Here is a 27,808-nt window from a genome sequence, read left to right as displayed (position 1 = left end):
ATGTATCTGTTTGGGACACAAACCCCACACAGCGCATGAGCTGTGCACGGGCATGGAACAACAGACCGATGAGTGGTTGGTGCCAGTGAGCCTCAAGCCCGGCCTGGTGGTTTGCAATAATGGGCGAAATCTCGTAGCGGCTCTGGGCCTAGCCGGTTTGACGCAGATCCCTTGCCTGGCGCATGTGCTGAATTTGGTGGTGCAGAGGTTCCTTTAAAAATTACCCCGATATGTCAGAGCTGCTGCAGAAAGTCTGTGCGCGCTTTCGGCGTTCTCGCCCTGCTGCTGCTCGCCTGTCAGCGCTGCAGCGTAACTTCGGCCTTCCCGCTCACCGCCTCATATGCGACATGCCCGCAAGGTGGAACTCCACCTTGCACATGCTGGCCAGACTGTGCGAGCAGCAGCAGGCGATAGTGGAGTTTCAGCTGCAGCGCGCATGGGTGAGTCGCTCTGCGGAATAGCACCACTTCACCACCAATGAGTGGGCCTTCATGCGAGACCTGTGTTCCTTGTTGCGCTGTTTCGAGTACTCTACCAACATGACGCCGTTCTCAGCGTTACTATCCCACTTCTATGCCTCCTTGAAAAAACGCTTCGGGCGATGATGGAAGAGGATGTGGCACAGTAGGAGGAGGAAGAGGGATCATTTCCAAGGGTTTCAGGCCAGCCATTCACAAGAGGCTCCGAGGGTGGGTTCCTGCACCAACATAAGCCAGGTACACAATTGTCCAGCCAGGGCACAGTTCTGGAGGATGACGAGGTGGAGGAGGAACCATGTTCACAGCAAGGTGGCACCCAAACCAGCTCATGGCCATCACTGGTGCGTGGCTGGGGGGATACAGAGGACACAGACGATACACCTCCCACAGAGGACTTGTCGTTGCCTTTGGGCAGCCTGGCACACATGAGCGATTACATGCTGCAGTGTCTCCGCAACGACCGCCGAGTTGGCCACATTCTAACTTGTGCTGATTACTGGGTGGCCATTCTGCTGGATCCCCGTTACGAGGACAACGTACCGTCCTTAATTCCGTCACTGGAGCGTAATCATAAGATGCACAAAAACAAGCGCACGCTGGTAGATGCACTGCTGATGGCATTCCCACCTGAAAGCGGGGGCACAGTGGAAGCACAAGGTGAAGGCAGAGGAGGAGGAAGAGGTCGCCAACACAGCTGGGGCACCGCCAGCACCTCAGAAGGCAGGGTTAGCATGGCTGAAATGTGGAAAAGCTTTGTCAGCACGCCACAACAACCAGCACCACCAGGTGATATAGAAAGTCTTAGCAGGAGGCAGTATTTCATCAACATGGTGGAGCAGTATGTGTGCACAAGTCTACATGTACTGACTGATGGGTCTGCCCCCTTCAACTTCTGGGTCTCCAAATTGGGCACATGGCCTGAGGTTGCCCTTTACGCCTTGGAGGTGCTGGCCTGCCCTGCAGCCAGTATATTGTCTGCACGTGTGTTTAGCACGGTAGGGGGCGTTATCGCAGACAAGCGCAGCCGCCTGTCCACAGCCAATATGGACAAGCTCACGCTCATTAAAATGAACCAGGCATGGATCCCACAGGACTTGTGCAGAATAGACATGTATACCGGCCTTACCCAGCCATTGTTATACTCCAGCACACTTTCTCATTGTTTTATTTTTTATATTTCCCAATGTTTTGGGGTGTACCCTAATTTAAACAAAAAAATAAATAAAATTAAAACCAAAAACCAGTGTTGACTACCTCCTCCTCCACCGCCGCTTTCACCTACACCGCTACGTCCACCGCCTCCTCAACCTCCTACTCCATATGGACCTCTACCTCCTAGATCAAGATTATTATTTTTTATTTTTACGTATTTTATGTTATTTTAAGTCATTTCACAAATTTGTCTGATACATTGTTGGGTGACATATCCCAAATGTTTGGCTGTGATATACCCCTGCTCTACATTGTGGACAGGGAAATACATTTCACTAATTTGTCTGTTACATTGTTGGGTGACATTCACCAATTTTTGGCTGTGATATACCCCTGCTCTACCTAGTGGACAAGGAAATACATTTCACAAATTCGCCTGTTGGGTGACAAATGCTCATCTTTTGCGCTAGAAAGTACATTTGCGGCCTACACTGCATTTAGGACAGTACGAATGGTGAGGTCAGAACAAGTACAGACGATAGTAGATTGGGTGCTGACAGTACCTCCAGTTCCTTCACATTGTCTCCCACCCAGTCCCCTGCTGAAAGATAAAAGTTGGCACCTACAGCCCATGGCCATCTGTCTTAGAACTCACCTCCTTGCAAATCAGGCAAGCAGTCTGAGCCCCAAGTCATGCAGCAGTCTCTTATGCTTTCTGATGACTCTGTTGGCAGGGCATCCACATAGCCCTGCACCAGAATTTGAAGAGATTGAGTGCACTGATGTCTAACCACTTATGTTTCAGGATGAGTACATGGGAGGACCATCGCAGCACGTTTCTGATGACTAAACACAGGTGCCAACTGCTGCGGCTTTCTGCAGTCTGCAGACCGACAACGAGGGCAGGGGTAAAGAGTGGGTGGAGGATGATGAGGTACTAGTCCCCACATGGAATCAAGGTCATGCGAGTGACGTGTGCAGTTTGGAGGAAGAGGCGGTGGTCGCACAGAGGCACCAGCACAGCAAAAGAAGGAGCAGGGTGCAAAAGTGTCTGTTATATTCTCAGGTGACCTTTTACCATTTTTGCCATACACAAACCCCTGCTCTGCATAGGTGACAGGGAACTAATTTTTAAAAATCGTCTGTTCCATTGGTGGGTGGCATTAACCCATTTTTGCCAATAAAAACCCCCTGCTCGGTATAGATTACAGGGACCTAAATTTCTAAAATTCGTCTTTAATTTACGCGCCCCCCCTCCTTTTTATTCGATCCTTCTGCTTTAACAACTTGTCCCACATTTCAGCTCAATCACATTTCAGCCATTGACCTCACTTGGATGTGGTATCCCTTTCTCACGCTCCCTCTCTGGCATGGAACCCTGATTCCCCGTTACCCGTGATCACCATGGTAGGCGCATAAAAGAACATCGAAAGTTGATGGAGAAGATATCCAATTTGATCGTGGATGTGCGATCAGGCAGAAGTTATCTAGAGTCAGCAAAGCGGCTGCAGGGATTCTCCTGTCTAACGTTTCCAAATTCAAAATACCCCAGTGACATTCCCTGTAATTTTTTTATTAATCATTCCTATAGCAGGGCATCTTAAGAGTCCTGTATTGTTATTTATCGTCACTACCTCCCCGAGTCGGGAGTGAGTAATTGCCGTGCGCTCCCTCCTTTACTTCCGCTTAACAACTTGCCCCACATTTCCGCTCGATCACATTTCATCCATTGACCTCCCTTGGATGTGGTATCCCTTTCTCAGGCTCCCTCTCCGGCATGGAACCCTGATTCCCCGTTACCCGTAATCACCATGTGACGTGTAAAGGCAAGTTGTTTACTGTATAGACAGAAAAACAGGGCGCACCATAGGGTAAAAACGTTTGGGAATTTGAAATATACTCCAATTTAGGAGGCTCCCCTTATAGGGTTGTGCAGTTATAGGCACAACGCTACTCTAGACGTGTCTGAGAAGTTCAATCCCCAATATAAAGGTAGGTATGCAGCCACGGGTGCAGGTGTCCTCAGATAAGCGTGCCTAGGCCCACACAGAGGATTTGAATGAAGTAAACAAGAAGGAGCATCCCACGGAGGAAGGAACCAACCAATGGCGGATGATGTATCTTTAAAAGTATTTATTGCAATCACACAATGCGTTTCGGGGAAAGGGTCCCCTTCATAAGGTGGACACCTGATGAAGGGGACCCTTTCCCCGAAACGCGTTGTGTGATTGCAATAAATACTTTTGAAGATACATCATCCGCCATTGGTTGGTTCCTTGTGCCGAGGGATGCTCCTTCTTGTTTACTTCACCCGTGATCACCATGGTAGGCGCAGAAAAGAACATTGAAAGTTAATAGGGAAGATATCCAATTGGATTGTGGACGTCACGGGGACGTGCGACATGGTGGAGCAGTATGTGTGCACACGCCTACACGTACTGACTGATGGGTCTGCCCCTTCAACTTTTGGGTCTCCAAATTGGGCACATGGCCTGAGCTTGCCATTTATGCCTTGGAGGTTATAGCCTGCCCTGCAGCCAGTGTATTGTCTGAACGTTTGTTTAGCACGGCAGGAGGGGGTTATCAAAGAGAAGCGCAGCCGCGTGTCCACAGCCAATGTGGAGAAGCTGACATTCATTAAAATGAACCAGGCAGGGATCCCACAGGACTTGTCCCTACCTTGTGCAGAATAGACATGAATAGTGGCCTCACCTAGCCATTGTTGTACTCCAGCGCACTTTCTCTTTGTTTTATTTTTTATATTTCCAAATGTTTTGGGGTCTACCCAAATTTGAACAAAAAAACCAAAACCAAAAACTAGTGTTGACTACCTCCTCCACCTACACCACCACATCCACTGCCGCCTCAACTTCCTACTCCATATGGACCTCCTCCTCCTAGATCAAGATTAAAAAAAATATAATTTTACGTATTTTATGTAATTTCCCTATCCACTTGCCATGCTCTTAACCACATTTTGCTGCCATTTGCAGCCCTCTAGCCCTTTCCATGACTTTTTTAGAGACGTTTAAGTGCTCCAAAGTCCCGGTCCCCGTTGACTTCAATGGGGTTCGGGGTCAAGTTCAGGTCCTGAACTTGAACTTTTTTGTGAAGTTCGGCCAAACCCGAACATCCAGGTGTCCACTCAACTCTAATCATGATCATAAACATGCAAATGGTTAGTTTTAATAGACAAATACATTTATGTTGGGCAAGGCTTCCACTTCTAGTGAAAATATTATCTACTTTCTAAAGGTAACCATTCCATCATAACATTTTCGGTTACTTAAAGGCCTCTATTTTCTCAGCAAAAGTAGTTAGTACTAAAAGTACTCAGTATTCACTTCAAAATGGTGATTAACTCTTTAGCTAAGCTCCTTTTATAAGGTGTAAACACAAGGGGGGTCTTTTACTATTCTGAAATAAGCCTTAAATTAGACGTATTTCAGACGCAGATGTCGGTGCAATGGGGGGGCAGGTCTACAATTCTCGGCGAGGAAGGGAACAGGCCGGCATTTTCTACAAATGTTTCAGGTGTAAAAAAGGGTCTAAATGTAAGACAGCTTGGAAGCTGTCTTACATTTAGAACTGGTGCTGGAACCCTGAAGTTATGGAGAGGCCTGCGCCTCTTCATATCTTCAGCAGAACCACCGCCAGCTTAGGGCTTTGTTAAGACCTGCATTTAAAATACCGGTCCTAATAAATGTGCCCCAAGATGTATACCTAAGACAACATGGCTGACCATCCGATCTAATCCTGATTCTGCAACACCTACAGTTAAGGAAGAGAGAACAACACCCGAGAGATTTACCAGTCCTCTTCTTCCACAAGATAATTCAGAAGAACATCACTATGTCCCACAGGATGATCAGGTAGATGGATATAAGGGCATAATGATGGAGGATCACCAGGCCCTCACATCACCAGGTAATAGACATGACTAAATACACACGTCCTCTCATTATCTGTATGTAAGGAATGAATTCAGTCACTGGATGTGTTTCCTACAGATAAGGAAGAGGTAAGAACACCGGAGAGATGTCCCAGTCCTCTTCTTCTACAGGATGGGTCAGAAGAGTATCACAATGTCCCACAGGATGATCAGGTAGATGGACATAAGGTCTCATGAAACGTCCCCTATGATCTGTAGAAGGCTGTGAAGATCTTGTCTTCAGTCTTGTTTTATCCACCAGTATTATATGTTTTATCCTTGTATAATGAGAAAGATGGAGATGGTAGGATTACAGCTGACCATAGACGTTACATGTTGTCTGGATCTTCTTACTATTTTCTGCCTGTATAGACTTTTTAGACGGCCTTCTCTGTCAACTGCTGCAGATCTTTTGTGGTTTCACAAGAGTGGCACAACAGTTTTCTGAGAGGTCATAGGCCGGGACCATGCAATACTACAAATGGTCAACCAAAGTTGTGCCCGGTTTGTCAGCTTGAACATGCACATTAGGAGATAAATGCATCATTATCTTCAAAGGTATTATAGTCTAGGCTGCAGTCTCCTGGTGTCTCCTAACTGTCAGAATGGCAGTACCAAGATCATACCACGGATTTTATTCTAGCACATGTAGATTAAAGTCATCCTTCTTACTTGCATAGAGTATAATATAATGTTCAGGGGCGTAGCTAAAGGCTCATGTGCCCTGGTGCAAGAGTTCAGCTTGGTCCCCCTTCCCTCAGTGCTTTGTGGCCAGGGGCAGGGAAGCACATAGCCTTCGTGCTGCTTGAGGCAAAAATTTAAACTGCATCTCCTGCCCCAAGCCAAATTCTTGACCTTACCCCTTCCCTCCAGCCAGAGATGTAACTTGACCTGCATGAACTTTGTATAGTACTGGGGTCTTCTTATGTGATACAAGGGTCTTTGGGCCCCCTCAGGCTCCTAGATCCAGTAGCGACTGCACCCCTTACAGCTGGGGTGGAGAACCTTTTTGCTGCCGAGGGCCATTTCGATATTTGTAACATCGTTCGGGGGCCATAAAAAATTCTGAACTTAAAAATTTGACGGCTATATTTGGTCAAAGATATAACTGACTTAGGGGTAAGTTACATAAATTACGCTTCTATTAAAAAAATCTAGAGCTCTATATATTTGCAGCACAAAATAGCGCCCTCGCTAAATATTACAGATAGTACAGGCGCCATTTTGACCACATATAGCAGTCTAATTTTTAAGTTGAGAATGTTTTATATATTTGGTTCTTTATTTGACATTAATGGCAGCCAAGCTAAACCCAGAGGGGTTCACCCAGCTTTCACTGTCCCTTCCTCTTTCTTCGCAAATGTCCCTGCCTTTGTCCCTTTCTCAGCCTCAGATTTGCCCCCCACCTCCATCAGCCTCAAATCGCCCTTCTATCAGACCCTCATCAGACCCCCAGCCTCAGATCAGACCCCAATCAGACCTCAGATCATACATTTAAAATAAATAAAAAAATAAAATTGCCTCTCGAGCTCTGGACGGTGCTGCCACTTGGCAGATTCACTTACCCTCCCTGGTCTTCTTCCCGCCACGCTGTAGTGTGACCTGACAGCGCACAGCGTCAGGTCATAGTGCGCATCTACATGGTCTACATCCTGACACTGTACGTGTCAGGACACATAGTGTGGCTGGAAAAAGACCAGGGAAGGTAAATACAGCTAGCAATGCGCTGTTCTCACCTTCCTGTGCCTCCCGCATGCTAATGACCGCTTCCATAATGGAAGTGGTCATTAGCATTTTTACAAGATGTACTGGCAGGGGGCCAGGGGCCACATGAAATGCTCCCGCAGGCCAGAGGTTCCCCACCCCTGCCTTACAGCTACGCCCCTGATAATATTGGAAGTTGATTATTGGAAAAGCTATATAGGATTATTTTCAGCAGTGCATATAATTCTAACTCGCCAACAATTTTCTAGCTGCTCAGATGCAACCATACATTTTGAACCTTTGATTATGGATACCTGGTCATGTGATCTCTAGTCTGACCTCCAGTCTGAGGCTTGCTGTCTCTCTCCTGTGTGGCTGACATCCTGTGAACTACAAGATTACAGCATCATTTATCAGATCCCTCTGGAGAGCTCCCTCCCCACCAGCTACTCCTGTATGTCCCTAAACATAGCATGCTGCTGAAGATATAATCTCTACATTATCCATTACACTAGAAGAGCAAAGGTTTAGAGTCTAAACCTTGTAGAAGTGGAGAAACATTTAATTGTGCCACTTTCTTTAACCCCTTCTACCCCGGGCCAGTTTTCGCCCTTCTGCCCAGGTCATTTTAATCCACTTTTTCCAGTAACAAAGCAAGGGTTAACAGCCAAACAAAACTCAATATTTCTTACCCAGATTCGGCGGATTGCAGAATCACTCCACATGTGGTCATAAACTGCTGTACGGCCACACGGCAGGGCGCAGAAGGAAAGGAACGCCATATGTTTTTTGGAAGTCAGATTTAGCTGAACTGGTTTTTAGATGCCATGTCCCATTTGAAGCCACCCTGATGCACCCCTAGAGTAGAAACTCCAAAAAAGTGACCCCATTTTGGAAACTAGGGGATAAGGTGCCAGTTTTATTGATACTATTTTGGGGTACATATGATTTTTAATTGCTCTATATTATGTTTTTTTTGTGAGGCAAGGTAACCCAAAAATGTATGTTTTGGCACTGTTTTTATTTTTTACATTATTCATCTGACAGGTTAGATCATGTGCTATTTTTATAGAGCAGAGCGTTATGCACGTGGCAATACCTAATATGTCTACTTTTTCTTATTTATTTAAAGGGGTTCTGCAATTTGTTTAAACTGATGATCTATCCTCTGGATAGGTCATCAGCATCTGACCGGCGGGGGTCCCGGGTGACGGACCCCCGCCGGTCAGATGCTGATGACCTATCCAGAGGATAGATCATCAGTTTAAACAAATTGCAGAATCCCTTTAAGTTTTACACGATAATAGTATTTGTGAAACTGAAATAATGATGTTTTAGTGTCTCCATGTTCTGAGAGCTATAGTTTTTTTATTTTTTTTAGCGATTTTCTAATGTAGGGGCTCATTTTTTGCGAAATAGGGTGACTGTTTTATTGATACCATTTTGTGGGACATACGCCTTTTTGATCACTTGGTATTGCAATTTTTGTGATATAAAGTGAAAAAAATAGCTTTTTTTACACCGTTTTTATTTATTTATCTTTATGGTATTTATCGGACAGGGTGGATCATGTGATATATTTATAGAGCCGGTCATTATGGATGTGGTGATACCTAATATGTGTGTTTTTTTTCTATTTTTATTATAAAATAAGGGGAAAGGGGTATTTTTTTCTTTTTTTACTTAAAAACTTTATTTCTTTTAATTAAAAACACTTTCTTTTTTTACTTTTTTTCTTTACTTTATTTCTGACTTTCACTTTTGGGGGTCTGATCCCCTCTGCAATGAATTGCAATACATCTGTATTGTAATGCATTGCCTGTTAGTGGATTACACTAAGTCATACACTAACAGGTTGCCTAGGAGACTGGCCTGAGGCTGTATCTCCTGGGCATCTGTAGAAGGCAGGTCCCGGTGCCGGGCAAGGCATTTGGCATCCTCTGCATGGCATCGGGCTGCCTTCTCACACATCGGGTCCCTAACACAGCGGTGCGGGGACTCGATGCGCTCCCTCACCCAACACAAACCCCTTCTATGTCACGGTCAGCGTGGACCGTGGCATAGAAGGGGTTAATCCGCCGGCATCTGCTTTTACAGCGATGCTGGCGGATACAGCAGGGGCCCGGCTATCAGGGACGGCTGAACCTCTGCAGTGATCGGGCGCGCACCGCTCCAGTGCCCGACAGATCACTATGACATACTATTATGTCAAAATGCGGGATGTCACTGACTTCCATGACGTAATAGTACGTCACATTTCGGGAAGGGGTTAAATTACAAAAAACTCACTTGCCATTTTGCTTGCACTGTTTAAATATTCTGTCTGTACCAAACCCCTGACTTTTCATTTATAGGCCTCATAATAAAATGTCTGAGAAATGGAAGAGTGCAAAACGAAAGACCCATGCCTCGTCCTCCCAGAGTCAGAATGTATGTAGTACCAGCAGTATCAGTACCTGCCAGGAGTAGTAGTAGTTGGCCACAGTTCTCCCTGGCTCCTAATATTATTGAGGACACAGAGGATAGAATTGTGGACTGGATGGCTCAGCATTTAGACTACCATGAGGAGGAGATTCGGGGGAGGAGGGGCACCCCATGCATAGCTGTGTTTGTGGTGGTAGGAGTAGTGGCACCTGTAGCTGCACTGGTGGTGGTAGGGGCAGTGGAACTCAAGGCAAGTATAAAGCAGGTAATCTGGAGGATGCTAGGAAGCCCATGATGACATATCACAGTTTTCATGGTGGGGAGGTTGAGGACTATTACAATGCTTGTGTGTTGGACAGGATCTGGGAGCTAGATCAGGGTGCTGAGAAGAAGGTAACATCAGAGGAAGAGGATGGTGGCAGTGGCAGCAATACAGAGTGAAGGCAACATACAGTTAGAACCTCCCAAAACCTGCCAGGGCCAGATCTGCTTCTAGTATTGTCAGCTTGGGAACTGGTGATGCTGATGATACTATGGTCGCAGGCTGAAAACGTGCCAGACCTAAAACAAGCTCGGCTGCAGCTAGCTCTGTGTGGAGTGTGCAAGTATCTCCTGTCTGGCAGTTTTTCTCCACGGTGCTGGAAAACAAAAGCAATGCCCTGTGCAAGATCTGCCAGATTACAATAAGTCATGGGGGTGACAGAGGTGTCTGCCAGCTACCACAACAAGAGATTCCTCCTTCTCCCAGTCTCCTTTGTGGCAGCCAGGCGGCATCCACGTGCAGTACTGTGTCCAAGTCATCATCAGTTACTGCTTCTCCTGCTCAGACTATGCCTCATCCTATTCTGTCCCACCATCAGCCATCCATAATGGAATGTGTGGCCAAGAAACAACTCTGCTTGCACAAGTTGCTGGTGGTGCAGTCTCTGTGGTATCACTTTGTGGACTCTGTCGCCTTTAGGGGGCTAATGGCATGTGCTCAGCGTCACTAGAAGTAATCTAGCTTTTAAAAAAAAAAAAAAAAAAGCCATCCCTGCTTTGTACTCTCAAGTGGCGGTGAATGTAGGCCACTCCTTGCAATTCTAGCTGTGGAGCAAGGTGCACACAATGGACACCTGGAGCAACGGTTACGGACTGGAACAGTTCATGCCTTTCACAGCCCATTAGATCAATGGTTTTTGCAGTGAGGCAGAACTGTAGCAAGAAGGCCAGGTCCTATTGACACCTCCACGTTTGTTCTGACACCAGGCACTTATCGGCCTCCTCCATGGATATCCTCCTGTCCCAAACAGAAGCAGGGCAGAACATCGCTCCCACTCCCCCTTCTTCCTATCATGTGAAGCAGGGATGCTCGACCTGTGGCCCTCCAGCTGTTGCAAAACTACAACTCCCAGCATGCCCAGACAGCCTACTGCTGTCAGCCTACAGCAAGGCATGGTGGGAGTTGTAGTTTTACAACAGCTGGAGGGCCGTAGGTTGGGCATCCCTGATGTGAAGCATTGCCATGCCGTTTTAGAGCTGATCTCCCTGGGTGATAGTAGCCACATAGCCAAATACTTTCTAAAGGGCATCAAGCGGCAAACAACCTCGCTGGCTGTCTCCTCACCTAACTCCAACTGGGCAAGGTGGTCAGAGACAATTGCAGGAACATTGTGGCTGCTTGTGTTTGGGAGAAATAACACATGCTCCCTGAATGATGCATGCGATAAATCTAGTCGTGCAGCATTTGTTAAAAAAAAGTACAGTGACTTTTAGAAGGTGCAAATAATAGTAATAATAATCATATAATATAATCGTAATCAGTACTCACCTCTCCTGTCCTTTTACTATAAACTGTGATAAGCAGGGTGTTCTAGTGGTGATAGATAATCAGTTCTCACTTCTCCTGTGTTCTCCCCTGTCCCTTATACTAGGTAGAGTATCTTCATGCCTGCAGACATCCCAAAACTTTTAGATAGAACAGGAAGACTTTTGTTTTTTCAATAGGAAGAGGGTCATGTGACACATCAAACTTATTGGGAATTTCACAAGAAAAACAATGGTGTGCTTGATTTTAACGTAACTTTATTCTTTCATGAGTTATTTACAAGTTTCTGACCACTTATAAAATGTGTTCAATGTGCTGTCCATTGTGTTTGTTGGATTGTCAATGCAACCCTTTTCTCCCACTCTTCACACACTGATAGCAACACCGCAGGAGAAATGCTAGCACAGGCTTCCAGTATCCGTAGTTTCAGGTGCTGCACATCTTGTATCTTCACAGCATAGACAATTGCCTTCAGATGACTCCAAAGATAAAAGTCTAAGGGGATCAGATCGGGAGACCTTGGGGGCCATTCAACTGGCCCACGACGACCAATCCACTTTCCAGGAAACTGTTCATCTAGGAATGCTCGGACCTGACACCCATAATGTGGTGGTGCACCATCTTGCTGGAAAAACTCAGGGAACGTGCCAGCTTCAGTGCATAAAGAGGGAAACACATCATCATGTAGCAATTTCGCATATCCAGTGGCCTTGAGGTTTCCATTGATGAAGAATGGCCCCACTATCTTTGTACCCCATATACCACACCATACCATCAATTCTTTTGTTCCAACAGTCTTGGAGGGATCTATTAAATGTGGGTTAGTGTCAGACCAATAGCGGTGGTTTTGTTTGTTAACTTCACCATTCACATAAAAGTTTGCCTCATCACTGAACAAAATCTTCTGCGTAAACTGAGAGTCCTGTTCCAATTTTTGTTTTGCCCATTCTGCAAATTCAGTGCGCCGATCTGGGTCATCCTCGTTGAGATGCTGGAGTTTGTAAGGGTGCCATTTGTGAATAGCTAATATCCGCCGAAGGGATGTTCGACTAATGCCACTCTCCAGTGACATGCGGTGAGTGCTACGCTGTGGGCTCTTGCTGAATGAAGCTAGGACAGCCACTGATGTTTCTTCATTAGAGACAGATTTCATGCGTCCACATTTTGGCAAATCCAACACTGAACCAGTTTCACGAAACTTAGCAAGCAGTTTGCTAACTGTAGCATGGGAGATGGGTGGTCTCGTAGGGTGTCTTGCATTGAAATCTGCTGCAATGACCCGGTTACTGCGTTCACCAGACATCAACACAATTTCTATCCGCTCCTCACGTGTTAACCTCGGCAACATGTCAATGGCTGTAAACAAAGATAAACTTGTAAATAACTCATGAAAGAATAAAGTTACGTTTGAATAAAGTTCGTGTGAAATTCCCAATAAGTTTGATGTCACATGACCCTCTTCCTATTGAAAAAACAAAAGTTGGATTCAAAATGGCTGACTTCAAAATGGCCGCCATGGTCACCACCCATCCTGAAAAGTTTCCCCCCTCACATATACTAATGTGCCACAAACAGGAAGTTAATATCACCAACCATTCCCATTTTATTAAGGTGTATCCATATAAATGGCCCACCCTGTACAATTTTTCTTTCACAGCTTGTGAATCCGGGTGAAGATCTGAATAATATTAATCCTACAGAGACATATGTGAGGGGAGATGAGCAGAGCACAGAGGACATTCCTACAGATAACCGCCCAGGTGAGTAGTGACCACTAAGTAAAGCAGAGAGGTCTCTAAGATTCTGCTTCTACAAATAATAAAAAATAGATATATTGTGCAATGTGGGAATAATGATATTACAATTATTATTATTGATGAGTATATATGAAAGTATAAAGGAACAAACATAAATCTCACATACGGAGAGACTTGTACACAATAACAATTACTAATAATTACTACTAATAATAAAGTTACTCCCAAGACCATTTGGTAACTAAACCTATCCCTCTACAGTACAGTGTAGTTACTATACAGAGGTCTTCTCATGTCTCTCCAGCAGGGTGGATTTGATTTAAATCAAACTGATTTAAATCACAATTTAAATCACTAATTAAAAAAAATTAATTAAAAAAAACTAATTTTTATTTCATGACGGAATAACCTTTGTATGGTAATATATTTTCCTCAAAAAGCATTTTATATAAAAAAACGCTGTCCGCATCCGTTGCTCCATTCCGCAGCCCCGCAAAAAAAATATAACATGTCCTGTTCTTGTCCGCAAAACGGACAAGAATAGGCAGTTATATCAATGGCCGCCCGTTCCGTTCCGCAAATTGCGGAAGGCACGCGGGCGGCTTCCGTTTTTTGCGGATCCGCGGTTTGCGGACTGCAAAAAACAGCACGGTCGTGTGCATGTAGCCTTAATCTGTATTTCTTACATGTGCATAAAAAAAATTCACCTACACGCCTTGACATGCTTTCAATGGGGTTATTAAACCCTTAGTGACCACCCTAAGGGGCCTTAGGATGTGCTGCCACTTTACTTGTAGTGGGTAGTGGGGGCCTGGCTCTAACAGCCCGGACTGGCAGGAGTGCTTATCCGGGCTGTTTAACACTTTACATTGGCGCCTGCCGCATGTAAAGTGCTGACTTCCATTGGCACCCCGTAAATGCGATCGCGGAGTGCCAATGTGGGTGAAGGCTGGCTGGGGTCTCGTGTAGGCAAACCTATAAACGAACACTGAGAGTTGATAAGCTATAAAAATAATATTTATTGGGATACATGATTAAAAAACATACAGTACGAGATGACAGACAAGTCAATGACTAAAGTGCGGTATAACCCTGGGAGAGTTTGGTAAGACAAGTGACGAAAAATGGAGCCTGAGGATAAGAATCTATTGCATGAATCTGAAAAATATGGATATCTTAATCAATGGAGGCAAAAAATGGCATATATAAAAAGTGCAAGTGCAAACCGCAAATGAGCAGTTAATTAGTAGCAGTTCTACAAGTACATATATCATCAATCGTGTAAATAACTGTTTAGTAAAATGCAACAGATATCATGATGAAGTGCATGTGCAAGCCACATATAAGTGGTAGAAGGACATGATAAAATCCTATCAAAGGCTCAACAATGATAATGGATGCAATGTAAGCGTAAAAAGTCATATACCGTAATTTAAAGTAGTATCTCCATAGGAGGACCGCACACCCCAAGACCAGCCTTAAGTAATTTCCTCTCTGGCGCAGCCTGCTGGTCAATGTCAGAATATCACTGATATTAAAATGCAATGCACTATAGGGATAATGCATTGTATTTTAAAATCCATCAAAAAGCTGTCTGTTATAGTCCCCTTGTGGGACTATTAAGTGGTAAAAAAAAAAAAAAATGTATTCAATAAAACAGAATTGCAAATTTTTTCTTAGTTGCCACCGAAAAAACGTAATAACAAGCGATGGATCTTGGGAGGCGGCAATGCAAAAACATTTTTTTCTTTTTAAAAAAAGTAGTAAAACGTAAAAAAAAAAAAATATGTATTTGGTATCACTGTAATTGTACTGACCCAGAGAATAAAGATATTATATTTTTTATACCAAAAAATTAACGCCATAAAATTTATAATGTAAAAACGTAGTGGCAGTATTGCTGTTTTTCACCTCTCCCTGACAGAAAGAGTAATAAAATTTGATCAGAAAGTTATGTGTACCCCAAATATGGCGCTATTAAAAACTACAACTTGTCCCGCAAAAACAAGCCCTCATAAAGCTATATAGACGGAAAAATAAAAAAGTTATAGCTCTTGTAACGCGACGATGAAAAAAGGAAGAAAAGCGCTTCGTCAGTAAGGCCCAAAACAGGCTGGTCAGTAAGGGGTTAAAGGAGTTTAGTTGCCTCATCTGAGACAATGGGGGCATATCACTAGGATATGCCCCCATTGTCTAATAGGTGCGGGTCCAACCGATGGGACCCCCACCTATATCTAGAACAGAGCGAGCCAAAGTGGTGGCTGGAGGACTCTGGTCCGGCCACCACCAAGCGCTCTCCCCATAGAAGTGAATGGGATCGCACTGTGCATGACCGGCCACTGTTTCTATTCACTTCTATGGGCCTGACGGAAATAGCCCATCCAGTGCTGCGCATGCACAGTGCACCCTCCGCCACTTTCGGGGCTCCGTTTAGGAGATAGGTGCAGGTCCCAGCTGTGGGACCCACACCTACCAGACAATAGTGGCATATCCTAACGAACTGACCTCATTGTCTCAGATGAGACAACTCCTTTAATATAAATGCTTGAAAAAAAAGATGATTTTATGGTGTGGGCCATGCAGTTTGTTTACTTGAGAGTGACAGGACTGAGATTTGGGGAGACCTCGGTGTGCACAGTGTCCTAGCTGCAGTGATGTTTGGGTCACAGGATTACTCTTTGGCGCTATATGTAGTTTGTGTAATCGGGAAAGGCTGCAGGATAAGGCTACATTCACACAACAGTGAACAATGGCACACAGCTGTTTTTAGAATGAATTGAAGTCAATGGCGCTATTCACATGGCCATTTTCTTTTAAGGCGACTGAATAGAGTTTGTGAAAAATGGGACATGTCCTATTTGTGGCCGTTTTCACTGCCAGATGGACCCCATGTAAATCAATGGGACTGTTTTTATTGGCCATTTAGACAGGAGTGCATCCATGTAATGGCCGTTTAAAATGGGTACACTAGTGGAAAATTGTGTTTTAGGGGTTAAAATAAAAATAAATTGCCTTATCTGCATGCACACATAAGGCAGTCTCTCTTCGTGCTGAAGGACCTGTGCTACCAACGTGATGACATCACCATGCTCTCCAGCATTATTGCTTAGTAGCGCATGGTGACATCATCCCACTGAGAGTGTAGGTCCTTTAGCACCAAATGAAGAGCGACTGTCTCTGCGCTTGCAAGTGGATGATTAATTATTACTGATGGGGACCACCCTGGGGAACATTATTACTAACTGGGGCCACTACGGGGGACATTATGTATACTGCAGGGGTTGGTAATTAAATTAAAAAAAGCAAATAAAAATCATCTAAATCATCCTCAAATAATGGTCGTTAAAAATGAATGCAAAACATCCAGACCACCAAGAAAGGGATGCGAAAAATAGTTGAAAAATGGTCATGAAAAACTGAGTGTGTCAGTTTTTTATGGCCTTTTTTTTTCACGTGTCTATGTAGCCTTAAAGGGAATCTGTCACCTATTTTGACCCTATTAAACCGTTAAAATAGCAATGTGCAATAAAGAACCTTCTTACCTACATGTGTCTTCTTTCTTTTATTCAACTTTTCATTCTTATAAAAAAGCGATTTCTCTAATATGTAAATGAGGTGCCCAGAGGGGCGTTATTACTCTGCTCTGGTGCCCAGTAACGCCCCCCCTGCAGTGCCCAGCCGGCCTTTCTTCCAAGCCCAGCACGCCTCCTCATAAATAAATGTTCTCCCACATACTGGCCGAACGGCGCCGCCCCCTCCCCACCACGTCATTTAATTTATTCATTGCACCATCGTGCTTCCTCCTCTCTTGGCCTACCGTGCCGCCCCCTCCTATTACGTCACATGTATTCATAGCACCGGCCCTCCCTCTCTTCCTCCCCTCCTGTCTCAGAGGCAACAGCGCTCGGATTATGTCACTGGGCTCGGCGCATGCCCAGTGACAATATTGAGGCTGTTGCCCTCTGGAACAGGAGAATCGTGCAGGCGCAGGCACTCACCGATACTGCGCCTGCGCACGATTTCTGAGGACAGGAGAGGAGGAAGGGAGGGCCGGTGCTATGAATACATGTGACGTAATGGGAGGGGGCGGCGCTGTAGGCTAAGAGAGGAGGAAGGCACACCCGATGAAGTGAATAAATTAAATGACGTAATCGGGAGGGGGCGGCGCCGTAGGCTAAGAGAGGCGGAAGCACGATGGCGCAATGAATAAATTAAATGACGTGGTGGGAAGGGGGCGGCGCCGTTGTGGGAGGACATTTATTTATGAGGAGGCGTGCTGGGCTTGGAAGAAAGGCCGGCTGGGCACTAAAGAGGGGCGTTTCTGGGCACCTTGGAACCTCATTTACATATCAGAAAAATCGCTTTTTATAAGAATGAAAAGTTGAATAAAAGAAAGAAGACACATGTAGGTAAGAAGGTTCTTTATTGCACATTGCTATTTTAACGGTTTAATAGGGTCAAAATAGGTGACAGATTCCCTTTAAGAGCTCATACAAAAAAAATCTCACTACTGAACACCAGATATTTGCCTGCTGCTGGGAAGAGCATGATGTGCCCGGTATTACTTTAACTTTATTCACAGTACCGGAGCTTAACTGATGTAAAGGGGACACTAAGGGACAGCACTACTGCAGGGGGCACACAAAGGGGGCATAACTACTGTGTGGGGGCACTTATGGGGCATAACTACTGTTTGGAGACCTCAAGACATTCTACTGAGTGTGGGCACTTAGGGAGCATCAGTACTGTGAAGAGGGCACTAAGAGGGAATTCCACTGTGAAAGGGACACTAATGGGAGATAACTATTGTGTGGGGCACTAAGGGGGGATTCGTCGCCTCTTGTCCAGCGCTAGGAAATGTTTTATTTATATATCTTTGAAATGACTGATTGGCTGGGGGTTGCAGGGAAGTTGCTCAATGTGGGAGCCAGCGTTTTCTAGTTATGACCCTCGGTCTACTATTAGATTGTGGTCTGTTTGGCCACCACAGTTTTAGTCAATTGATATTCTAATTATGTGCCATGTACTTTCTGTGGATTTTTATATGGAAAAGTTATAAAGCTTCAATACAATTTTAATGTTATTCATCAATAATAAAATGTGTTTTATTCTTGGCAGATGACTGTACCAGGAACTTAGAGAAACATCTGGTATCTTCAAATTTTAAAGTAGATGATTGTGGTATCACACGAGATACATTTGAAGAGCATGCCAATATGCAAGATATACCCTCATCCAATCACAGCAAGAATACATTGTTTAATTATTTTAAACAGGTCCGATCTTCTGATTCATCACAGACTGTAACACAGAATAAAAGTCACAGAAGAGGTGCTAAACATCAAACAGCTCACGTAAAAGAGAAGCCATTTTCATGTTCAGAATGTGGAAAATGTTTCAACCGTAAACCAGATCTTGTTATACATCAGAGAAATCACACAGGAGAGAGGCCATTTTCATGTTCAGAATGTGGGAAATGTTTCAACCGTAAACCAGATCTTGTTATACATCAGAGAAATCACACAGGAGAGAGGCCATTTTCATGTTCAGAATGTGGGAAATGTTTCAACCGTAAACCAGATCTTGTTATACATCAGAGAATTCACACAGGAGAGAAGCCATTTTCATGTTCAGAATGTGGAAAATGTTTTAAGAGTAAACCAGAATTTGTTATACATCAGAGAATTCACACAGGGGAGAAGCCATTTTCATGTTCAGAATGTGGGAAATGTTTTTACCTGAAATCATTTCTTGTTACACATCAGAGAAATCACACAGGAGAGAGGCCATTTTCATGTTCAGAATGTGGGAAATGTTTTAACAGTAAATCAACTCTTGATAGACATCAGAGAATTCACACAGGGGAGAAGCCATTTTCATGTTCAGAATGTGGGAAATGTTTTTACCAGAAATCATTTCTTGTTACACATCAGAGAAATCACACAGGAGAGAGGCCATTTTCATGTTCAGAATGTGGGAAATGTTTTAACAGTAAATCAACTCTTGATAGACATCAGAGAATTCACACAGGGGAGAAGCCATTTTCATGTTCAGAATGTGGGAAATGTTTTAACAATAAATCAGATCTTGTTATACATCAGAGAATTCACACAGGGGAGAAGCCATTTTCATGTTCAGAATGTGGGAAATGTTTTAAAAGTAATTCAAGTCTTGTTCTACATCAGAGAAATCACACAGGAGAGAGGCCATTTTCATGTTCAGAATGTGGGAAATGTTTTAACAATAAATCAGATCTTGTTATACATCAGAGAATTCACACAGGGGAGAAGCCATTTTCATGTTCAGAATGTGGGAAATGTTTTAAAAGTAATTCAAGTCTTGTTCTACATCAGAGAAATCACACAGGAGAGAGGCCATTTTCATGTTCAGAATGTGGGAAATGTTTTAACAGTAAATCAACTCTTAAAAGACATCAGAGAATTCACACAGGGGAGAAGCCATTTTCATGTTCAGAGTGTGATATGTGTTTCAACCATAAAGCATCTCTTGTTAATCATCAAAATACCCACGTATAAGAGAAGCCATCGTCATGCTTAGCCTGTTAGTGACCTCCCTTATGTGTTTTATAGTGGTCACTAACTGGCTTTATTCCTTCAGATACTCCTTTTTACAGAGAGATAAAACAACGCCTTGCTTTCAGTTACCAGTGGTAGCTGAGGGTTTGGAGCGATGATTGGGACTAGAGTTGAGCGGACACCTGGATGTTCGGGTTCGACGAGTTCGGCCGAACTTCACAAAAAAGTTCGAGTTCGGGACCCGAACTTGACCCCTAACCCGAACCCCATTGAAGTCATTGGGGACCTGAACTTTTGAGCACTAAAATGGCTGTAAAAATGTAATGGAAAGTGCTAAAGGGCTGCAAATGGCATCGAAATGTGGTTAAGAGCATGGCAAGTGCTCTGCAAACAAATGTGGATAGGGAACTCCCTTTAAATAACAAAATACGTAAAAATAAAAAAATAATAATCTTGATCTAGGAGGACGAGGTCCATATGAAGTAGGAGGTTGAGGAGGCGGTGGATGTGGAAGCGGCGGGGGAGGAGGTAGCCTACACTGCTTTTTGGTTTTAAATTTATTTTTTTAATTGGGGTACACCCCAAAACATTGGGAAATATAACCTGTGATAACGCCCCCTGCTGTGCTAAACACACGTTTAGACAATACACTGGCTGCAGGGCAGGCCAGCAACCTCCAAGGGGTAAAGGGCAAGCTCAGGCCATGTGCCCTATTTGGAGACCCAGAAGTTGCAGGGGCTGACCCCTGTCAGTCAGTTCGTGTAGGCGTGTGCACGTCTCCGTGATGTTCACAATCCAATTTAATATCTGCTCTATCAACTTTCGATGTTCTTTTATGCTCCTACCATGGTGATCACGGGTGGCGGGAAATAATAGAAGAATATAACCCCTGTATATAAAGGGTGTATCTCACACGCCCTGACCCACACTAGGCCGCAATTAAAGATTTATGCCCAAAATGGATGTACAGGGTGGGCCATTTATATGGATACACCTTAATAAAATGGGAATGGTTGGTGATATTAACTTCCTGTTTGTGGCACATTAGTATATGTGAGAGGGGAAACTTTTCAAGATGGGTGGTGACCATGGCGGCCATTTTGAATCCAACTTTTGTTTTTTCAATAGGAAGAGGGTCATGTGACACATCAAACTTATTGGGAATTTCACAAGAAAAACAATGGTGTGCTTGGTTTTAACGTAACTTTATTCTTTCATGAGTTATTTACAAGTTTCTGACCACTTATAAAATGTGTTCAATGTGCTGTCCATTGTGTTGGATTGTCAATGCAACCCTCTTCTCCCACTCTTCACACACTGATAGCAACACTGCAGGAGAAATGCTAGCACAGGCTTCCAGTATCCGTAGTTTCAGGTGCTGCACATCTCATATCTTCACAGCATAGACGATTGCCTTCAGATGATACGAGATATGTAGCACCTGAAACTACGGATACTGGAAGCCTGTGCTAGCATTTCTCCTGCGGTGTTGCTATCAGTGTGTGAAGAGTGGGAGAAGAGGGTTGCATTGACAATCTAACACAATGGGCAGCACATTGAACACATTTTATAAGTGGTCAGAAACTTGTAAATAACTCATGAAAGAATAAAGTTACATTAAAACCAAGGACACCATTGTTTTTCTTGTGAAATTCCCAATAAGTTTGATGTGTCACATGACCCTCTTCCTATTGAAAAAACAAAAGTTGGATTCAAAATGGCCACCATGGTCACCACCCATCTTGAAAAGTTTCCCCCCTCACATATACTAATGTGCCACAAACAGGAAGTTAATATCACCAACCATTCTCATTTTATTAAGGTGTATCCATATAAATGGCCCACCCTGTATTTCAAATAACTGAATATAACCCCTGTATATAAAGGGTGTATCTCACATGCCCTGATCCAGCCTAGGCCTCAATTACATTTGTTTTGCCCAAAATGGCTGTATTTCAAATAACTGAATATAACCCCTGTATATAAAGGGTGTATGTCACACGCCCTGACCCACACTAGGCCGCAATTAAAGATTTGTGCCCAAAATGGCTGTATTTTAAATAACTGAATATAACTCCTGTATATAAAAGGTGTATCTCGCAATGACATCTGCAGCAAAGGCTGCCAAATATATTTTTTTTGCCCAAACGGATGTTTGTTTAATAACTGAATATGACAGCAGTATATAACCCTGGAATTTCAAACGTCTTGATGCTGCAATGGAGGAAAAAGTGTGTATTTTGCCCAAAAAATTGTGTTTTATTAATAGAAGAATATAACCCCTGTATATAAAGGGTGTATCTCACACTAGGCCGCAATTAAAGATTTATGCCCAAAATGCTATATTTCAAATACCTGAATAGAACCACAGTATCTGAAGGGTGTATCTCACAATGACATATGCAGCAAAGGCTGAAAAATAAACTTTTTTTCCCCAAACGTGTGTTTGTTTAATAACTGAATATGAAAGCTGTATATAACCCTTGAATTTCACACGTGCTAATGCTGCAAGGGCTGTAAAATGGTGTATTTTGGCAAAAAAGTGTGTTTTTAAAAACCCAGAAAATTATGGCTGTATTTCTAGCTTAAATTGCACATTGACTAATCCAGATGTTGTATATTGCCAAAAAAGTGTTTTTTTACTAACAGAATATGAAAGCTGTATATATTAAACTTGAATTTCACACTTGCAGATCTGTAAAATAGTGGATTTTGGCAAAAAAAAATGTGTGTTTTTAAAAACCCAGAAAATTATGGCTGTATTTCTAGCTTAAATTGCACACTGACTAATCCAGATGTTTTATATTGCCAAAAAAAGTGTGTTTTTTTTTACTAACAGAATATGAAAGCTGTATATAACATTTTAATTTCACACGTCCAGATGCAGCTAGGGATGTAAAATAATGTATTTTGCACAAAAAGGGTGTTTTAAAATAAACTGAAAATTATGGCTATATTTCTACCTTAAATTGCACACTGACTAATCCTGCAAATGCACCAGATGTTGTATATTGCCAAAAAAGGGTGATTTTTTTTTTACAACCAGATTATTAGTGCAGTTTTCCAAGATTGGATTTCAATGTCACAACAGCTCAGATGCAGTGCTGGTGTGCCCTGCACCCACACAACTAAATGTATGTCGATTGCTGAGTTAGATTCACATTCTGAACCAAAGATTCTCTCCCTGAAATCATCAGTCCAGCAGCATCCTCTCCCTACACTAAGCACAGCAGAGTGACGTGCAGCGTTACGTGACTCCAGCTTATATAGAGTCTGGGTCACATGCTGCACTGGCCAATCACAGCCATGCCATTAGTAGGCATGGCTGTGATGGCTTCTAAGGGCACAGAGTTAAACGCTTGTTGATTGGCTGCTCTGCAGCCTTTCAAAAAGCGCCGAACACTGAACCTGAACTTTTACTGAAATGTTCGGGGTCCAAAAATCCTAAAGTTCGATACGAACCCGAACTTTACAGTTCAGGTTCGCTCAACCCTAATTGGGAGCGATGTCAGAGCTCCCCAAACAAACATGGTCTCCTGTATTAAATGAATATTGGCAATCAAAGGACAGATCCAGTTAAAAGTGAAACTAAGGTGATTTTTTTTATATATATATCTCCTCTAAACACAAATGTTTGGTGAGAGAAAAAACTAAATAAAAAAAAACTATTCCACCCTCAGTGCTCCAGACTGAAAAAAATACCTAGTAGCCATTGGCTCCTGAACTGAAAAATTTAGGAGCCAAATAAAAATTTTAGGAGCCAAATCGAAACTGAATACAAATTTTGGTATCGTGACAACGCTACGCCTATCAGATTGGCGTAAGGTTGTTTCGATACCAAAATTTTGATTCACTTTCGACACCATAAAAAAGTATTGCGATACTCAATACCACCCGGAAAAAAAAAAACACCAAACAAAGCTGTGTGCATTCTGCATTTTATGAAACGTTCGGCACATAATAGAACAGTCCTATCCTATTTTTTGGGGTGACAACGTGACTAAAAAATGGCGAATCGCATGGTTTTTATTTATTTATTTCTGTTAGGGCGCTCACCACATAGGAGATATTTTTTAATAGTTTGGACTTTTCGGACGCAGCGCTATGTAATATGTTTATTTATTTATTGTTTATATATTTTATATGTAAAATTGGAAAGGGGGGATTTAAACTTAATATTTTAGTGTTTGTGTTTTTAATTTTAATTTTTTACTTACTATTAACCCACTTAGGGGCTGGATCCCTTGTCCTATTCACCCATATAGGGCTCTATCAGGGTGAATAGGACCTCACACTTTCCCTGCTGCCCTGAGCTTTGTGCACATGGCAGCAGGGAGCTTACTATAGCAGCCAGGGCTTCAGTAGCGTCCTGGCTGCCATGGTAACCGATCAGAGCCCTGCGATTACACTGCTGGGGCTCCGATCGGAACTGCCACTGAACCACTAATGACTTTAATACTGAGGGGTTGGGGGGGCGCACTGTGCCACCAATGTTTATTATACTGGGGGGTGGGGGGCACTGCGCCACCAATGAAGATAACTGACCTGTTAATACAAATACAGGAGACGGGTGCCGGAATCAAATAGCCGGCACCTGACCTCTATGACAGGGAACTGTGATACGCTGCAGTTAACTCCTCAGGAGCCACACCTGAGGGGTTAACTGCAGCGGATCGCAGCTCCCTGTCATAGAGGTCGGGTGCCGGCTATTTGATTCCGTCACCCGCCTCCTGTATTTGTATTAACAGGTCAGTTATCTTCATTGGTGGCGCAGTGGCCACAGCCCCTCCTCCTCCCATCTCTCTTCTCACTGGCGGCAGCAGCACAGGGGGGAGGGAGAGACTCCTTCTCCACTGCGCTGCTGAGAAGAACATTGCCATTTGTAAATTCTAAGTCGCATTGGCGACCCTTTTGGTCGACATCTGGAGCCCTGACCCTGCCTGTGATAGGTATAGGGACCCTCCATTCCTATAAAAACTGCAAATATAAGGGCCTATATGTGAAAGTCCCAAAAATAGAGCTGGATTCCCAAAAGAACTGGTGTCCAGACATGTAGAAAAAGGGGCGTCATTCACACTTGTAAATGGAGAGTTATTTGCAGTCAAGTGGAATGACCGATAGGATGTAACATAGTTTATAAGGCTGAAAAAAGACATCTGTGCATCCAGTGCGGCCTGTTATCCTGCAAGTTGATCCAGAGGAAGGCAAAAAAAAAACTGTGAGATAGAAGCCAATTTTCCCCACTTTAGGGGGAAAAAATATGTTCCCGACTCCAATCAGGCAATCAGAATAACTCCCTGGATCAACGACCCCTCTCTAGTAGCTATAGCCTGTAATATTATTACACTCCAGAAATACATCCAGGCCCATCTTGAACTCTTTTAGTGAACTCACCATCACCACCTCCTCAGGCAGAGAGTTCCATAGTCTCACTGCTCTTACCGTAAAGAATCCTCTTCTATGTTTGTGTACAAACCTTTCCTCCAGACGCAGTGAATGTCCCCTCGTCACAGTCCTGGGGATAAATAGATGATGGGAGAGATCTCTGTACTGACACCTGATATATTTATACATAGTTATTAAATCTCCCCTCAGTCGTCTTTTTTTTAAATTGAATAACCCTAATTTGGATATTCTTTCTGGTTACTGTAGTCCACCCATTCCAGTTATTACTTTAGTTGCCCTCCTCTGAACCCTCTTCAGCTCTGCTATGTTTGCCTTGTTCACAGGAGCCTGGAACTGTACACAGTCCTCCATGTGTAGTCTGACTAGTGACTTGTAACGTGGCAGGACTATGTTCTCATCATGGGCATCTATGCTCCTTTTGATGCAATCCATTATCTAATTGCCCCCGGCAGCAGCTGCCTGACACTGGTTTCTACAGTTTAAGCTACTTTCACACTTGCGGCAGAGTGATCCGGCAGGCAATCCCGTCGCTGGAACTGCCTGCCGGATCCGGCAAAACGTGTGCCAACTGATGGCATTTGTAAGACTGATCAGGATCCTGATCAGTCTGAAAAATGCCCGGTGAGTCAGAAAAATGCATTGAAATGCCGGTTCAGTCTTTCCGGTGTCATCCGGCAAAACGGATCCGGCATTTATTTTTTTCACTGGAAGGACGGATCCGGCATTCCGGTATTTTGAATGCCGGATCTGGCACTAATACATTCCTATGAAAAAAATTCAGGCAAGTCTTCAGTTTTTTGGGCCGGAGATAAAACCGTAGCATGCTGCGGTTTTATATTTTGCCTGATCAGTCAAAAAGACTGAACTGAAGACATCCTGATGCATCCTGAAGGAATTACTCTCCATTCAGAATGCATGGGGATAAAACTGATCAGTTCTTTTCAGGTATAGAGCCCCTAGGACAGAACTCCTATGCCAAAAACACGCTAGTGTGAAAGTACCCTTAGTTTGCTGTTCAATAAAATTCCTAGGTCCTGTTCCATGTCAGTGTTACCCAGTGTTTTACCATTTAGTATGTACTGGTGACTTGCATTATTCCTTCCCATGTGCATAACCTCACATTTGTCAGTGTTAAACCTCATCTGCCACTTCTCTGCCCAAGCCTCCAATCTATCCAGATCCATCTGTAGCAGTATACTGTCCTCTTCCATTTTAATTACTTTACACAGTTTAGTGTCATCTGCAAAAATTTATATTTTACTGTGCAAGCCTTCTACAAGATCATTAATAAATATATTGAAGAGAATAGGGCCCAATACAGACCCCTGAGGTACTAGTGACAGTGACCCAATCTGAGTGTGTACCATTAATAACCACCCTCTGTTTTCTATTACTGAGCCAGTTACTTACCTACATGCAGACATTTTCTCCCAGTCCAAGCATTCTCATTTTATATACCAACCTTTTATGTGGTACAGTGTCAATTGCTTTGGAGAAGTCCAGATATACGACATCCATCGATTCGCCGCTGTCAAGTCTAGAACTTACCTCCTCATAGAAACTGATTAAATAATTTGAGATGACCGGTCCCTCATGAAGCCATGCTGATATGGCATTATTTGCTTATTTTTATAGAGGTTCTCCAAGATAACATCTCTTAGAAAATCTTCAGTTTACCCATGACAGATGTTAAACTTACCAGCCTATAGTTTCTGTGTCCTGTTTTTGGACCCTTTTTGAATATTGGCACCACATTTGCTTTGTGCCAATCCTGTAGAACACCCCCTGTCAGTATAGAGTCCTTACATATCAGAAATAAGGGTCTGGCTATGACGTTACTTAATTCTTTTAGGGTACAGTGGTGTATGACATCTGGTCCCAGCAATTTGTCTATTTTAATCTTTTTAACCACCTCAGCTCCCCTAGCTTAAACCCCCTTAATGACCAGACCACTTTTTACAATTCTGCACTACACTACTTTCACGGTTTATTGCTCGGTCATACAACTTACCACCCAAATTAATTTTACCTCCTTTTCTTCTCACTAATAGAGCTTTCATTTGGTGGTATTTCATTGCTGCTGACATTTTTACTTTTTTTGATATTAATCAAAACTGACCGAAATTTTTGCAAAAAAATTAAATTTTTCACTTTCTGTTGTAAAATTTTTCAAATATAACTACATTTCTATATACATTTTTCTCTAAATTTATTCTTCTACATGTCTTTGATAAAAAAAAATGCAATAAGTGTATATTTATTGGTTTGGGTAAAAGTTATTGCGTTTACAAACTATGGTGCAAAAATGTGAATTTACGCACTTTGACTTTCTGAGCACCTGTCATGTTTCCTGAGGTTCTACAATGCCCAGACAGTACAAACACCCCACAAATGACCCCATTTTGGAAAGTAGACACCCTAAGGTATTCGCTGATGGGCATAGTGAGTTCATGGAAGTTTTTATTTTTTGTCACAAATTAGCGGAAAATGATTTTTTCGCCATGCCCCTCAAAAGTGATCTTTATAGCGCCGCAGCGATTTTACTGTGTTTTTGCAGTGATCAGAAAAATAAAATTATTCTGTCACTGCGGTGGGGCAGACTGAACGCAAGT

The 27,808-nt window shown here is 43.3% G+C and overlaps 1 protein-coding gene across 1 annotated transcript in view; it reads left to right on the top strand.

The window, feature by feature from the left end:
- The window catches only part of LOC121003516 (zinc finger protein 208-like), a 2,651,670-nt gene extending 2,631,623 nt beyond the window's left edge, over positions 1-20,047 (top strand). The window contains exon 12 of the mRNA XM_040435418.1: positions 18,604-20,047. Within this exon, the coding sequence (XP_040291352.1) occupies positions 18,604-19,790 (1,187 nt within the window). The 3' untranslated portion in view covers positions 19,791-20,047. The remainder of the gene's footprint in view (positions 1-18,603) is intronic.
- The last annotated feature ends 7,761 nt before the right edge of the window (positions 20,048-27,808 follow it).

The sequence above is a fragment of the Bufo bufo genome, chromosome 6, assembly GCF_905171765.1.
Source record: "Bufo bufo chromosome 6, aBufBuf1.1, whole genome shotgun sequence".
Taxonomy (NCBI): domain Eukaryota; kingdom Metazoa; phylum Chordata; class Amphibia; order Anura; family Bufonidae; genus Bufo; species Bufo bufo.
Note: the sequence above shows the minus strand (reverse complement) of the source record. Positions and strands in the feature narration are given on the sequence as shown.